Below are 16,534 nucleotides of genomic sequence, written 5' to 3'. Positions count from 1 at the left end.
CGCCAAACAGGATGCAGAGCACAGCTGTGAAGCAACGAGTACCTGGGTCTCCGGGTTTAAGTACTCGCGCTTCTGATCACGTGATGCGCGGCTGAGTCACGTGATCGGGCAAGAGCGTCACGTGACCTTATAGTCCCGCGACGCGGAAGCTCAATGCTAGCCCTTCGCGATCCTAGGCGCCAAGGTAATTGCCAATGAAGAAATGGCCGTAGCCTGACAGCTGTCCTGTTACGGACCAGGCGCGGGTGCGCTCGCAAGGCGTGTGAGAGTCCACGTGAGTCCCGGAGAAGGGGGGAAGAAAGGGAAGAGCGAGACGGGGGATGGGGGAGTGCCTTGGGGACCACATGATGAGGGATCGTGACAGTTATAGTGCAGATGACATCACAAACTTGTCATACTTCCCGCAGAAGGGATTGGTTAATGCTCCAGTACCCCACACCCACCTGTGTGCTGATAGGACCAGGGAAAGTGGGAGTGCTTTGGGACACTATGGGAGGAGAACACTTCATCATCTCACTCCGAAGAGTGGGCTCGGTCTGGTTTTTGCACATAAAATCTTACTACCTTGCAAGTACCCTTAACTTCCAAACTTTACATGTACGAATACATTTTACACACCTATATTTTACTGCGGATCAAATGGCACTACTCAGAAGTTTGTATGTCATTGCGGTGCAGAGCTACAGTTTTTCTTCATTTACTCTGGAGTCATATCATTGAAAAACATGGCCCTTTATGGGTGCCATACTGATTGTCATGATCCCAGTAAAGGAGCACAGTTCCCGTTCAGGCATACCAGGGAAGTAAGGTAATTCACATCAGTCAGTGGGTCAAAAGTGGCTACAAGCCTGGCACAAATGTCATTTGTCTCATTCATAGCATTGCACCCATAGGTTCACATAGTGCTTACATTGTTTTTCATACACTCAACATGGCCACCGCCAAGCCCATTGTTAATTTACAGCACATACTATACCTATAGCAGACGGAGCTACTTAAGTCCTGTCTCCGCTGCAGCGCTCGCTTCGCGTCTTCTCCGCTGACATCGGGTAACGCTACGGGCGATCTCCTGGCAGAACCTGTCAAAGAAAAGAAAGTTCAGAGACATTAGTTTCCACATAGAATCAACAGAACTCCATTGTTTTTGAGAAGACTTACCAAACCGAAGTATTTCCGAAGCGTTTCTTCCGTCAGCTGTTTATTTCGTAGTCTCTGCATCTTCTGTCAGAAGTTCATTCACAGCTATAGCTTCTTCTTCGAAGCAGTCTTCGTTCGCGGTCGCAGTGCCTACATTCTGAAGTTTCCTCAGCAGACTTTGCATCGTCCAAAGGTATTTCATCCACAGCTTTCCGAAAACCTGCAAACAAAAGTTATTTTCATTAATGAATGAATTTATAGAAATAAGAAAGAAGTTTTACATACGTTGCTTACCTGAAGTTCCAGCAAGTTTTTCTTCACTTAGTTTACTGCGCTTGTCTCTGAAGGCTGCAATTACTCAGTAAGACGAAATTATGTTTCTTCAATGTTTCTTCAAAACGAGTATAGTGCAACCATTCCGCAGCCATTGACCTTTTCTGAGAACCAAGAACCTGCAAGTTAAATGGGAAAATATTAGAAAGAGAGATCTCTCCAATGTAGGGACTGCTCAGAATCTAAAGAACTATAATATTTGTTCACCAAATACCCAAGAGAACTCTAGAAAAGGAAGGACATTATTCTGACAAGAATCATTTGAACACTGCAGCCTTTCAAGTTAAAAGTTTTCATACCAACTGTCAATATGGGCTGGCGGACTAACTGATTTATCAGATTGTTCAATAAAGTCTTCCTCATCAGTAGGACACCGGTCGTACTCCCGTTCCCTTTCCTCCTCACCTGAGCTTGAATTAAACTTCTTTCTTCTGGCGTGGAGAGTGGGAAGACTCTTCTTCTGTAGAAGGTAAGGTCGGCCTAGAAAGGAAGCCACCGCGGCTCCGATAACAGGAGGCGCGGTGACCCCCCTCCGCGACGGACTAACAACGGAGTGAGGGGAAAAGCCCGAATGGCATAAAAACCCCTCTGGAGTACTTGAGCAGGCAGGAACCAGATAACAGGGAAACTCGGGGAGCGCAATCCGAAATATATCCAAGGTAGAGAGAGAGTACACGAGGGACCAGCTGAATAAGAGAAAGGAGCCGAGAAAGAGACAGCCAGGAAAGGGGGAGAAATCGGATACCAACTGGGAAGAGAAACACTGGGAAGGCTGGAAGAGAAAGAGCACAAGGGAAAGAGCAACTAGGGCCAGGGAGCCCCAACACAGCAAGGGCGGAGCACCGCCAAGGAGAAAACAATAAGGGATCGAGAGCAACAGAGGGAAATCCGAAGTTGCAACGCGCCGATCTGCCTAGCGTGTGGAAGTAATACGCATAGGCAGCGGCCATGTTGAAAAAGACTAGACCGATAATACTGTCAAGGAGAAAACGTGGCGGCACAAATCAATGGCGGCCTCGCTTCCACCTCTCCCACAGCCGCCAGTGCCCAGCGGTCGTGACAGTATGCCCCCCTCTATGGCGATTCCCCCCGGGTTTGCCGGGATGTAGGTTGTGGAACCGGTGTAGCAAACGGGGTGCGTTAACATAAGATCGGGGTTCCCAGGAATCCTCGGACGAAGGGAAGCCCTTCCAGTGTATAAGATATTCCAGGCGTCCCTTATGGTAACGGGAATCCCTGATGTGGGAGACGTCGTATACTTCAGAGTTAGGGTCGGGCGGAATGCGAAGTCTGGGAACTCTCTGCCTTCTCTCATCAGCCACATAAGAGCGGAGCTGTGAAGAATGAAAAGTCGGATGAACACGGCTGAGTGACTTAGGTAACTTGAGGCGGTAAGCCACTGGGTTGATCTTGGTCAGGATGGTAAAAGGTCCAATATACCGGGGAGACAACTTGGAAGGCCTGACCCATCGGGGTAGAAACTTAGTAGACAGCATAACCTTCGTACCTTTCTCCCACATCGGTACCTGTCTCCGGTGGCGATCTGCTTGGTCTTTGTATTGAATGCTTGCCTCTTTAAGACTCTGTTTGGCAGATAAGTGAGCTTCTCTCAGCTGTGCCAAACTCGACTCAATCGACGGGATAGGAGTTTCCTTCCAGAAAGTGGGTATAATAGATCTGGGGTTATATCCATAAGTACAATAAAAAGGGCTCATACCTAAAGAAGCATGCATAGCATTGTTGTACGAGAACTCGGCAGTAGGGAGAAGAGAAACCCAATTGTCTTGAGACTGGTTTACGAAACATCTCAGATATTGTTCAAGGGTTCCGTTTAACCTCTCAGTTTGGCCATTAGTCTGAGGATGGAATCCAGAAGAAAGAGCCCTCTCAATACCCAAAAGTTTGCATAAAGCTGACCAAAACTTAGAGGTGTACTGGCTGCCACGATCGGATACAATCTTTTGCGGGAGTCCATGCAATCTGAATATGTCTTTAAGAAAGACTTCAGCAGTGAGTGAAGCAGAAGGTATGCCAGACAGTGGGGAGAAATGCGCCAGTTTTGAATAGGTATCGACTGTTACCATAATGCATGTACACCCTTGGGATTTAGGTAAGTCGACGATAAAGTCCGTAGAAATGTTAATCCAAGGACCTGGAGGAATCGGGCTGGATTGAAGTAACCCCAACGATTTCTGGGTGGAATACCTGTTAAGTAAACAAGTCAAACATTTTTGAATATAAGCCTGAGTGTCTGCTCGCATCTTGGGCCAAAAGAAGGTTCTTTGGAGCAGTTCAAGAGTACCGCGCAGGCCGCGATGACCCGCAACCTTTGAGTCGTGACACCACTTAAGAGCTCGTACTTGAAGGTCATGTGTGGGTAGGATTAGTCTTCCTTGGTTGAAATACAGTCCATCCTTTTCCTCGACAGGTAAATTTCTTAGAGTGGGAGTGGGACCTTCTAAAGGAGTATAAGCCCCCTTAACCTCTTCCAGAAAAGATGATACCACCAGAACGATCTTAGTACGGGGAAACATGAGTTCTTTCTGATCTGACTGGTGTACTTCGTTTCTTCGAGACAACGCGTCAGCCACTTGGTTTTGAGAGCCTGGAATATACGTGATGGTGAAATGAAACTGAGCAAAGAAGTGTGCCCATCTGGCTTGTCGGGTGTTATAGCATTCCTGTTGCCTCAAAATCTGCAGGTTTTTATGATCAGTACGTATCTGAAACGGGTGCATACTTCCTTGAAGTAAGTGTCTCCATTCCAGACAAGCCAATTTCATAGCCAGTAGCTCTTTCTCGATGACTGAGTAGTTTTGTTGACTGGTTGTTAAGGTCTTGGAAAAATAGGCTATCGGATGTTCCATTCCGTGGTTGATTTGGAGAAGAACGGCACCTACTGCAGCAGCAGAAGCATCGGTCTCCATAATGAAAGGTTTCAATTGATCTGGTTGCCGAAGAATGGGAGCCGTGCAGAATTTTCCTTTGAGACTGGTAAAGCTGTCTTCAGCTGCTTCATTCCAAAGAAAAGGTTTAGAGGATTTCTTAAGTAGAGAAGTGATGGGCAAGATAAGTCTTGAAAACCCCGGAACAAATTTCCGATAAAAGTTTGCCAGACCTAAAAACCTCTGGATGTCCTTTACAGAGGAAGGAGATGGCCATGAGAGAATGGCTTCCACCTTCTCGGGATCCATGGTTATACCTTTTTCAGAGAGAATAAACCATAAATAGGGTATGGATGATTTAGCGAAAGCACATTTCTCTGGTTTGACCAATAGATGATGTATACGGAGCCGGTGTAACACCTCCAATACCTGGGAAAAATGCTCTTCTTTCTTCCGGGAAAATATCAAGATGTCATCAAGGTATACTACTGTGTTGATCCCTAATAGATCGGAAAATATGCGATCCATAAACCTCTGGAAAATAGAGGGAGCATTTACCAGTCCAAATGGCATCACGCGGTACTCGAAAAGCCCGTATGGAGTGCGGAAAGCAGTCTTCCATTCATCACCGGATCTAACCCGAAGCAAGTGGTATGCATTCCGAAGATCGAGCTTCGTAAACATTACCGATCCCTGCACGGCTTCAAGTATCTCCGAGATTATGGGCATGGGATATCTGTCCTTGATCGTGACTTGATTTAGACCTCTGTAATCAATACAAGGTCTCAACTCCCTTGTGTCTCTCTTAGGTATAAAGAATAACGAAGCACCTGCTGGGGATCTTGATGGTCGGATCAATCCGTTAGCAAGATTGTCATCCAGGTAGCGCCGGAGAACTGCCTTTTCAGCCAAGGATAGGGGGTACATTCTTCCAAAAGGAACCAAGGCCTGAGGTATGAGGTCTATATTACAATCTTCCGGCCGATGGGGGGGGAGTACCGAAGGTTGTTGTTCCTTAAAGATGTCAGCAAATTCCTCGAATATCCTGGGTAAATTGTGGATGGAGTTATTCTCAGTAGCACATCATAGTCTTTACCTTTTCAAACATAGGTTCCGGCAGACACCTTTCTTTACAAAAAGAAGAGTGAAAGCTCAGCAGGTTGTCTGTCCAATTTATTGTTGGGTTGTGTCTGCGGAGCCAACCGATTCCCAATATCACAGGAAAATGGGCGGCCCTAATGATATCGAACTTAAGGAACTCAGAATGTAGTTGAATAGATACCTGGACTTCCTCAGTGGTGTGGGTTATGGGCCCGGAGCATAAAGGAGTACCATCCACTCCTTCTACCTTCTGGTCTTCCTTCTTTGGTAATCGGAGAAGGCCCACCTTGTCAGCCCACACAGTGTCTAGAAAATTACCGGCAGCTCCACAGTCAAGCAGGGCTTGTGTCTCTATCTGTTGTCCTCTGAACTGGAGCTGAACGGCAATTACCATCAATCGATGGTCTTCGGAGGTTTTGGCAGAGGTCACAGAAAGTGTAGCATAGGAACCAGCTGACGCCCCTCGATAATCTGTTCCACCGACTACCGAGGGCGTTCGTTTCCCGGCCTCCTCGGGGGTACGTCAGGACAGTCCCTCAAAAGGTGTCTTGTCGAACCACAATAAAGATACAGATTGCCTTCTCGCCTTCTCTTCTTTTCTTCCGCTGTCAAAGGGGCTCGGGTGGTACCAATCTGCATTGGTTCGTCTCTGGAAGGAGGACGAGTAACAGGTGAGGAGGTCGACGTGTGGGCTTCAAGGGAAAATCCGGGAGGACGAGTCTTCTTCTTCTCGTTCTTTCTTTCGGTCATGCGATAATCGATCCTAATTATCGCCTTGATGAGATCGGAGAAAGAGTCTGGGCGGGGAATTCTGGCTAGTTCGTCCTTTAAGTCCTCCCGCAAACCCCTCCGGAATATGGTATACTGTGCTTCTTCTTGCCAACCAGCCTCCGCTGCTATTCGTTTGAAAGCGGACAGATAGGAAAGCAAGTCTGAATTTCCTTGACGCACGTCAAGGAGGTCTTCACTGGCTAAAAAGGCTGTTTCCGTATGAAGAAAAGTCTGTTTGAGAAGGTCTTTGAAAGCCGAATAATCTTGAAGCACTGGGTCAGATCGAGATACCAACGGAGTGGCCCATGCTAAGGCATTACCCGTCATATGGGTTATCATGAACCCTACCTTGGTATGGTCTGTGGAAAAGGTGCCTCTTCGGAAAGCAAAGTGAATATCACAAGCATCAAGGAATTCCTTTACTTTCCTCTCGGTGCCATCAAATTTGCCTGATACCAAGGGTAGGGGTGGAAGATCGGCAGTAAGCTGTTCTCGAGCAGCAACCCTTAGTTGAAGGGCGGCATTGTCTGCCTTTAAAGTCTGAACCTCCTGACTCAAACCTTGTACGGCAGCGACGAGTTCCTGGAGTTGTTGTGGGGTTGCCATCTCAATATTTTGGCGTTGCAATCTGTCAATATGGGCTGGCGGACTAACTGATTTATCAGATTGTTCAATAAAGTCTTCCTCATCAGTAGGACACCGGTCGTACTCCCGTTCCCTTTCCTCCTCACCTGAGCTTGAATTAAACTTCTTTCTTCTGGCGTGGAGAGTGGGAAGACTCTTCTTCTGTAGAAGGTAAGGTCGGCCTCGAAAGGAAGCCACCGCGGCTCCGATAACAGGAGGCACGGTGACCCCCCTCCGCGACGGACTAACAACGGAGTGAGGGGAAAAGCCCGAATGGCATAAAAACCCCTCTGGAGTACTTGAGCAGGCAGGAACCAGATAACAGGGAAACTCGGGGAGCGCAATCCGAAATATATCCAAGGTAGAGAGAGAGTACACGAGGGACCAGCTGAATAAGAGAAAGGAGCCGAGAAAGAGACAGCCAGGAAAGGGGGAGAAATCGGATACCAACTGGGAAGAGAAACACTGGGAAGGCTGGAAGAGAAAGAGCACAAGGGAAAGAGCAACTAGGGCCAGGGAGCCCCAACACAGCAAGGACGGAGCACCGCCAAGGAGAAAACAATAAGGGAGCGAGAGCAACAGAGGGAAATCCGAAGTTGCAACGCGCCGATCTGCCTAGCGTGTGGAAGTAATACGCATAGGCAGCGGCCATGTTGAAAAAGACTAGACCGATAATACTGTCAAGGAGAAAACGTGGCGGCAGAAATCAATGGCGGCCTCGCTTCCACCTCTCCCACAGCCGCCAGTGCCCAGCGGTCGTGACACCAACACGCCCCTGTAGAATACAGGATGGAGAGTTCCACAAAACATAAACACAGGTGAGAAGGGAGGGATTATCAAAAGCACACTGCTATACAGTTTTTTCCCAGCAAAATAGAAATTACAGTAGTTCTATGTTATATTTGTCATTTTCACAGAAAAAGAATCAAAAAGTGCCCAAATAGATCCTCTGGCTGAGAAGGCATTACGCTGCCGCGGAGTCACAGGTAAGCGTTACATTGATCATCTTTCACATGCAACATCAATTTTTTGCATCACTGGTAAACACAAGAAGGGCCACATCACATTTTCATGAATAACTTTAGTTGTGTTTATCTAAAAAATAAATTTGGGATGACCAGAAGGGGTTAATTGTCATCTTTCCAGAAATCCTACGACTATTGTGCGATAAATATTGTCAATTTGACACGATAAAAAACATTTCTCCCATTGTAGTCAATGTGCAATCTCACTCCTCATCTGGCTAGGCCCCCAGCCTCCTGGAGCACATGACATCAGCAGAGGTGTCTGTGTTTAGATTAGCCTACCCATTCCAAGGGCTAATGACTAAGCTAATGCACTTTTATTGATGCTGCTGACCTGGTGGTCAGACGTTTGGCAGAACAGACCTCCTTATCTGGTCTCCCACTGAAAATTTGATCTAAAAAGAATTTAAGGTTGTATTTTTACGGGATGGCACTGAGGTTTGAAGTTGCAGACTTCAGTCTCCAGGACAACAGGCACCCTGGAATACAGTTTCACATCTTGAAAAAAAAACTGCCAAGCAGCACACGGCCTTTCAAACTCAGCCACTAATTTCCTTTTAACTCACATTTCACTTTGAAATAAACTCTTAGAAGGCACACAGTTTCTGCATATATAATTGTCACTACAAAGTTGTCCCCTGCATACAGCTTTTAAAAATGTGAGCATCATAATCACACGTTTATTGGCTTTGGTGAACATTTTGCTTTGCAGATTGTCACTTTGGAGAAAAACAAAATTATATTTTATTTATTGTGCATCTGAAATGAACTCCATTTCACTGCAGCTGCTTGAAACACAATCTTGGCATTTCACTTAAGATGCTGGGCACTGCTGTTTCTGAGAAGGTCAGTGCAGCTCATCATGGATTTGACACAGTGTGACTTCCACGTGTCTTTTAGTTTCTTTGGGAAAGGCAGTTTGCCTCTTTTAGTATCTTCAGATTTTTAGGCCTACTTTCTCTCCTTTCTGCTCTGATTCCATAGGCCTTATATTCCACATTATTTCAGGGAAGGCCTTTTACTTAGGGGTATGTCCCCCAATGACTCTGGCCTTTTAATTATGGTATCTGGAGTTATTTAACCCCACAAATTCCCCCTCCTGATTATTTGATTTCTTATGCAGAGAGAAGAGCAAGGAGAGAGTGGGGTGTCCATTTCATGGTGGCCTGGGTTTGCCCCAGGGATATGTTTTAGAGTGTGCCTGCTCTTTTCCTGGTCCTGATGGAGTGGTGCACCGGTCTGCACTCCATTCTTTTTGGATCTTTTCCGTTAGGATTTTGTCCCTGGGCCTTTCCCGTTCCGGCGGCTCCACCTCTGGCCTGTAGAGGCAAGGAGTTATTTAATCTGCCAAGAAAAAAGGAGAGTTTAAGTATTTTATACAATACTATTTTCCTCGGTTGGGACGTGAAAAGTGACAACAAAACAAAAAGAGACACATTACATTTGATGATACAATTTGAGAACATTACACTTATTGTTTAAAATAACTTCAAAATGAGTATAAGTGTTTCTACTCCCTGTAAATGTATGATTTTCTTCATCTGTGTTCCAATTCTTTTACCTTTATTCTTCGGATGATTCCTGGGCTCTACCCTCACTGGGTTCCTCAATCAGTCACAAGTTCTGCCTGGCATGACAGCTCTTCAACTGATTGATGTGAACCCATTTCTCTTCAATGTGTTCTCCTTTAGGAATGCAGATCTTACAGGTGACAGGTGAGATTTTGTCTACAATGTCATAGGCACTTCACCAGGAGAGGAGGAACTTCTGCTCTTTGGTCTGCTTCCTTTGAATATTGTACACGCAGACCCTGTCTCCTACTACTCTTTCTTCATGGTATTTAAGTCATAGTGGGTTTTCATCCCCTATGCCGATTTTTCTAGACTTCGCTGAGCGTACGCAAAAGCATGCTGAAGGTGTTTTCACAAATTCTCAATGTAATCATGGGTTGTGAACGCGTTGATCATGGTCTGCCCTTGAGTTCTGTAGAGCAGATGTTGAGGTAGCGCAATTTTTCATCCAGTCATGAGTTTGAATGGTGACATTTTTGTCACAGAAGATGATGTAGACCTGATGGCCATCAGGACAAGTGGTAATCGGATGTCCCAACTAGGCCCAGAGTCTGCCACAAACATCTTTAGGATGCCCACAATCATTTTATTGTACCTCTGAACTCCCCCACTCGAGGCTTGGCAGTGGGTAATGTGGAGTTTTCTCTTTACCCTGAGTATCTCCCACATCTTTGTCATCACCTCACTGGTAAAATGACTTCCTCCGTCTGATGTAATCCTTTGGGGAAGGCCAAAATGTGAGAATATGTGATTGATCATTAGGACAGCAACTGTTTCTGCTTTGCAATTTGGGGCCAAGAGACATTCCTCCCACTTGGTAAACAAGCATGTCATCATCAACATGTACTTGTTTCCTCTAGAGGAGCGAATCACGGGCCTGATGAAATCTACTTGCAAATCCAACCAAAGCAGTGTCATTCCCCTTTTCTGTAGGGGAGCTCTGTGTGTGAGGGAACTTGGCTGAAACTGAGCACACACAAGACACCCCTTTAAGTATTGGTTGAGGTCCTGACCCATGTATGGCCAGTATGCAAACTCTCACAAGATTTCCAAAGTTGTATGAAACCCCCTATGACCGGCTGTGGCTGCATCATGGGTATGACTTAAAATCAGGCTTCGGAATGAGGTAGGTACCACCGACTGGTCACATCCAGAGATGTATCTCCGTACCAACAAACTGTCTTGGATTCGGAACATTTTGGAAAACTTCATCAACACCCAGAGATCCTCTTTCCCAATTTAATTGGATTCGGTTAGTAAAAAATTCACGGGGTCTTCAATCTGTTGATAACATTTCCCAATAATTGGATCCCCTTTTTTGTGCCGTAATCAAATCAGCATCTGGGGTTTCCTTACTCCATTGGGCAGTTGAGAGTTCATTTTAGGCATGTGTTTGGGACCTGGTGACAGCAGCTACCTGGATTTCCCCCAGCAGGGATTCAGTTTCTATGAGATCCCTGTGGATGGCTCTGATTTTGGCCAACTGGTCAGCCAAGTCATTTTCAGTTTTGTCTAGTCCTTTTATTCTGGAGTGACCTTTGATCTTTTTCCAGTAAATAGTCATCTCCTTAGAGGTGACTAGATCATCAATGGATTGGATTATTTTCCCATGTTTGAGTGGTTTGTTATTTGGACACATCATGCCTCGATCTTACCAATTAATAAGGTGCTCCAAGAACCCATTGCTGACATAATCTGAATCAGTGATTATGATCAGATCTTGGAGTTGGTGTTGCATGGCTGTGAGGAGGGCTTGATGAACCAACATCACCTCTGCCACCTGACTACTTCAGGGATTGATCTTGTACCCAGAAGAGGGCTCTGGGGCATCATTCACCCAGGCTTTCCCAACGCCCGCTACCAGTTCCTTTTCCCTTTGATTATCAACATGGTAGGAGCACCCATCCACATAAACTGTGGGTATCCACTGACATGTGTCTTCCTCATAGACTTTGTGAGGGGAAGTAAGGTATGCCTCCATGTTGTCTTTGGTTTTTAGACTTTCGTCCTTGAGACAGTTTTCTTGAGCAAATTCATGCAAGTCAGCCAAACCTTGCTCAACGGGACTCTTCTTGTTTTGGCCATATCTGACCTCCACAGGAAAGCCTTGCATTGACAGAATCTAGGAAGTGATTCTGGAATTACTCATGTTAGGTCACTTTGGAGATATTGCAAGGGCTAGTGAGGAGTCCTGACAATGATGTGCTCCTCCTGGATGAACGGGCGGTAATTTTTCAATGCCCACACCGTTGCCAGTAGTGCCTTTTCACAATCGTTACATTTTTCCTCCACAGAAGAGAAAGTCCTGCTCGCATACAAGATGACTTTGTTCACCATGTCATGCTTCTGGTGTAATACTGCTGTTAAGCAAGTATTTGAGAACCCTGTCTTCAAGAAAAACTAGTTGTTTTTATGGGGTATGCCAAACAAGGTGCTTGGGAAAGGCTTCTCTTGAGTTGTTTCACTGCCTCAGATTGTTCTGGACCCCACCTTTAGTAACTGGACCAAGGGTCGTGTGACCTCTGCATAGTCCTCTATGAACTTTCTATTATAATTAGTAAGTCCAAGAAGGCTTCTTAATTAACACAGAGTCATAGGGTGTTTCAATTTCAATAAGGCTTCCACCTTTTTCACCTGGGGACTGAGACCCTCAGGGGTGATTTCATGCCCTAGGAAGTTCACGCGGGTCCTACTCCACTGTGCCTTTTAGGAAGGACATTTTTGGTCCGGCTTTCTGCAACTGGATCAGAACATGGTGTATTTCAGCTATGTGTTCCTCCATAGTTGAGGTTTTGATTAATAAATCATCTACATAGGCTAGGTTTCCCATTTTGTCCAAGTTGGGCATAGCCTTATGCAGAAAGATGTTAAATTCATTGCCAGAGTTTATGTATCCAAAGGGGGTTTGGGTCCACATGTATTGCTGCCCCCAAAGGTAAAGGCAAGCTTGTACTGGACTTCCCTACTCATGGGTACTGTCATGTAATCTTTGGTCAGGTCAATGGAGGGATAGACCTTTCACCCTTGGATCTGAGCCAGTCCCTGATCGATGTAGGGAAGAGGCCATCTCGACATGTGGGGCCATTTGTTTAACTCCCTAAGGTCTGCGCAAAGTCTCCATTGGCCATTGGGTCTGAGTATCCCCAGTACCGGGTTATTAAAGGTACTGTGGACCGGACAAATTATCCCACAGGATTCTAAATTCTTTATAATATCTGTGAGTGACTCCATTGATGCGAGAATCAACCGGTATTGCTTCACAAATATGGGAGCCATCCGAGGGTCCCTCGGTATGGTGGTTGAGTGTATCTCGGTGCGACCACTGTCGTACGAGTTCACGGCAAAGATTTCTTTAAATTCCCAAAACACCTGTTTCAGCTTCTGCTTTTGCTCCTCAGTCTCACAGGCATCAATGAGGTTTATTCAATCCTCAACCATCTGCCTGCAGCCTGGAAATACCTCAGGTTTTGCAATTTCTGTGGTATGCTCCAGTTGAGTGGAGAGATCTCTTGTTATGGTGTTGGCCTTGACATGAGGCTTCAAGGAGGGCAGGCAGTCACTGTTGACCTGACATACCACCTCATCCTTCCTGATGTCACAGGTTAACTCTTCCCCACCATAAGGGCAGGAAGATACACCAAGAAATTCCCCCCTTGCCGGGTGAAAATCTTTTCCAGAGGGATATCGTAGTCACAATTGTAACAGTCATTTGGAATCTGTCCCATGATCTCATGCCCTAGGTGTCTGCGCCCACAGTGATACTCCTAGGGTCGCTGCTATCCACCAATATTCGAATGGTGTTGTGTTCTAGGTCAACTAGTGATGTTAGGTTCAAAAACAACCCTTGCTGTTGGAGGTGATAATTCAAATTTATATAAGCATCCTGGTTTTGGGGGTTCTGTCCTCACTTAGTTTTTAGGTGAATTGTGAATTGTCGTACCAGTCCTGGGATGGTGACCTCTTCTCCCGTTTGAACTTCAACTGCATACAGCAGGAATTAAGCTGACCTAAATGCTTTCTCAGTGTTGTCAAAGCCTATGGCACTAACCCCCAGTCGGGACCAGGTTTTGTAATTGATTAGGTCCAAATTAATTGCGAATTGATTGAGAATGTCACTGCATAAGTAAAATGCAGAGGGGACATCTCTTACAACCCGACAATTATGTTCTATGCTTTTGTCGCCAATGGACAGTTTTAGCATGTACCTGCTAGGCAGGAGATGTTTGGAATTTATAGCTTCCAGGCCCATTTTCCACTTATCAATCAACTTAAATGTGGTAATGGTCTGATCTTTTGGGAGTTTCCTGAATAATGCTTTGCTGATGAAGCTTTTCCCATTATTCAGGTATACACTGGCAAGAACAGGCTCCCCCACCTCATTTACCTAAATGGGGAGGAACAGCTGTTCACCCTTTTGGGGTTCAAGAATTGGGGGGATCCTGTCAGAGATCACCTCAAGAACACACCAACTCTTGAAGATGGTTCAAGGGTTTTTATTTAAATGTTTGAGAAGGGGCTCATTAAGTGCCATCCCTCTCTTGTCTCCTGTGGGCTTTGCCCTCCCTAACCCAGGCACGCATGAGCTCCACAATGGTCACAGCCAATGGAAAGTAGACAGGTGAGGATAAAGGACGGTAGGGAGGCCAAGGCAGTGTGGGTTGTTCAGGTGAGGTCAAGGTAGGAGACGGCAGACCAAGAGACCAGGCAGAGAAAGCAGAGTGTGGAGGGGGGATTGCAGAAAGTTTGTGCAAGGTGAGGTATTGGTTAATGAAAGTGGTGCTTGGGTGTGAGAGTGCATGCAAGGTGGCTGTCTGCCTCAGCTGGTTACCAGGGCCAGTAGCTGACTTCCTCTCCACCAAGGCCAGGTTACATACAGCAGAAACCATAAAAGTTGCTTGTAAGCCCTGTGCCCCTTTTGGAATGTGAGTCCACCAGGGTTCTGTAATGGTGTCTCACTGTGATCAAAGTAATTATTTGAAGTTTATTTGCGGGTGGTCTGGAGCGTCTGAATTGACAGTCTGGTTCTAGCTATGATCCACTGCCTCTCCATTAGTTGCTGCCTCTTTTATTGGTAAGCCATCTAATTGGATCTTCGCTGTAAAGAATCCTGGTATCAGTGGTCCTACATAACAAGAGGGAGAGAGAACACTGGTCAGCATGTTGTACAGCAAGTATGGAGCAAGCAAACATGGTACTTCATACTTTTTAACGAGGCACATGTCGAAGGGACAGAGACTTGGGCCCTCCCAACTCCCTCAACCCGTCTCTGGTGCAGGACTGTCACTGTAAGTACCCTGGTAGGAATCCTCCCCCAAGTCAATAGGGATCCCCAGCCCTTCATGACAGGGTCAGATCTTTGACCTTGTCAAGGAACCCCAGGCTGAGGAGCAGTCTCAACTCAACGGCATCCCCATCCTTGATAGTTTACCATCTTCCCTATCAAAGGCTAACATCCTCATTCTACATGCTCACACATAATGGCTGCATACATCTATTTTATATTATGTCTAGGTTACTTCCTCAGAGTACGGTGGGGGTATATTTGTGTTGCCTGCCCACCAATATTATGCAGCAATTTATATGTCTTTTCTTAAAAATATATGCTTCCCTTTTTATTTTGTAGTGGAACATTTGCCTGAATTAGAAAGCAATTTAAGTTTGAAATAGGAGGCATAACAATATTTAGCATCTATCTACATGGAGTTTTTTTTATATAAATTATTACCATGATTAATGTCTTATTTCTCCTAGAGTTGCCTGGGCTAGAAATGGAAGGTGACAACTAGACCAATGTGACACAGTTGGTTCTCCTGGGACTGTCTGACACCCCAGAACTTCAGCCTGCTCTCTTCACCATCTTCCTCCTGATGTTCTCAGTAGGGCTGTTAGGGAATAGCACCATCATCCCAATGATTATTATCAATATACATCTTCAAACCCCTGTTTATTTTTTCATTGGAAATCTGTCATTGGTGGACATCTGCCCAACATCTGCTAACAATAGTCACCGTCCCAAATTATCTGATCCATGCTTTCTCAGACAAGAGTAACATTTTGTTGTGTCTTTTGTTCCCTGCATTGGTGCTGCATGAATGCTTGCATGAGAGAATGACTGATGGAATGTTATGCCTATGGTATGTTGTGGTGTGAATGCCCCTATAGGCTGCATGAAGGTCAGTTGGAATGAAGCAGCCGGTGAGAGAGGAGGCCGGTGGATGTCTCCTGTGCACCTTCCTACTTACTTACCCTTGGACTTAACTGATGTATATACCTTGTCACTGGAACTTAGTAAAGAAGTTCACATCCCTTACCTGCATATCAGTTTTTTATTTCACCCCACAACACATTTCCTTTAGAAATTGCATCTCTCAGCTGTACTTCTTTTCTACGTTTGTGGGTATAGAAAGCTTTCTGCTAGAAGTGATGTCTTTTGACAGATACATTGCCATATGCAACCCTTTGCACTATTTAATAGTGATGAGCAGAAAAGCTGGTGTCCCTTTGGTGGGCACTTCTTGGGTGGCCGGTCTCCTAAACTCCTTCTTGAACACTCTGTAGGTAGCTCTCCTCACTTTCTGCAATTCAAATGGAATGCAGAGTGTCTTCTGTGACATCCCACCAATGCTAAAGCTATCTTGCTCTGACACGTCAGCCAATGAACTTATGCTCTTTGCTGAGGTTTCTATTCTGGTGTTAATCTGCATTGTGTCTATTGTGGTCTCTTGTTTCCGCATCATCGCGGCCATCTTGAAGATCAGGTCCAGTGAGGGAAGGCACCATGCATTTTCGACCTGCTCCTTCCACCGCACTGTCATCACCTTGTATTGAACTACTCTTTTCACCTATATCCGTCCCACTTCTACCTACTCACTCAACAAAAACAAAGTGGTGATGGTGATCTATACTATCGTCATCCCGATGCTGAACCCTTTTATGTACAGTCTGAGAAACAAACAAGTGAAGGGGGCCATAAGAAAAAGCCCTAAGTGGAAACACCTTTCTTCATGGGTGGAAAAGTAATCAGAACCCTCTAGGACCGAACTGAACCCTAACAGTATCATTGAAAATTAATTTCAAATGAGGAGTG

At 45.6% G+C, this 16,534-nt stretch overlaps 1 protein-coding gene across 1 annotated transcript in view; it reads right to left on the bottom strand.

The window, feature by feature from the left end:
* LOC138568747 (olfactory receptor 5F1-like) overlaps positions 1-16,534 on the bottom strand; it is a 169,469-nt gene that overhangs the window by 90,436 nt on the left and 62,499 nt on the right. The window contains exons 3-4 of the mRNA XM_069646532.1: positions 1,292-1,357; positions 977-1,079 (exon numbers count right to left, since the gene is read on the bottom strand). Of these exons, the coding sequence (XP_069502633.1) occupies positions 977-1,079; positions 1,292-1,357 (169 nt within the window). The remainder of the gene's footprint in view (positions 1-976; positions 1,080-1,291; positions 1,358-16,534) is intronic.

This window comes from Ambystoma mexicanum, chromosome 2q, assembly GCF_040938575.1.
Source record: "Ambystoma mexicanum isolate Mex_15411 chromosome 2q, UKY_AmexF1_1, whole genome shotgun sequence".
Lineage (NCBI taxonomy): Eukaryota > Metazoa > Chordata > Amphibia > Caudata > Ambystomatidae > Ambystoma > Ambystoma mexicanum.
Note: the sequence above shows the minus strand (reverse complement) of the source record. Positions and strands in the feature narration are given on the sequence as shown.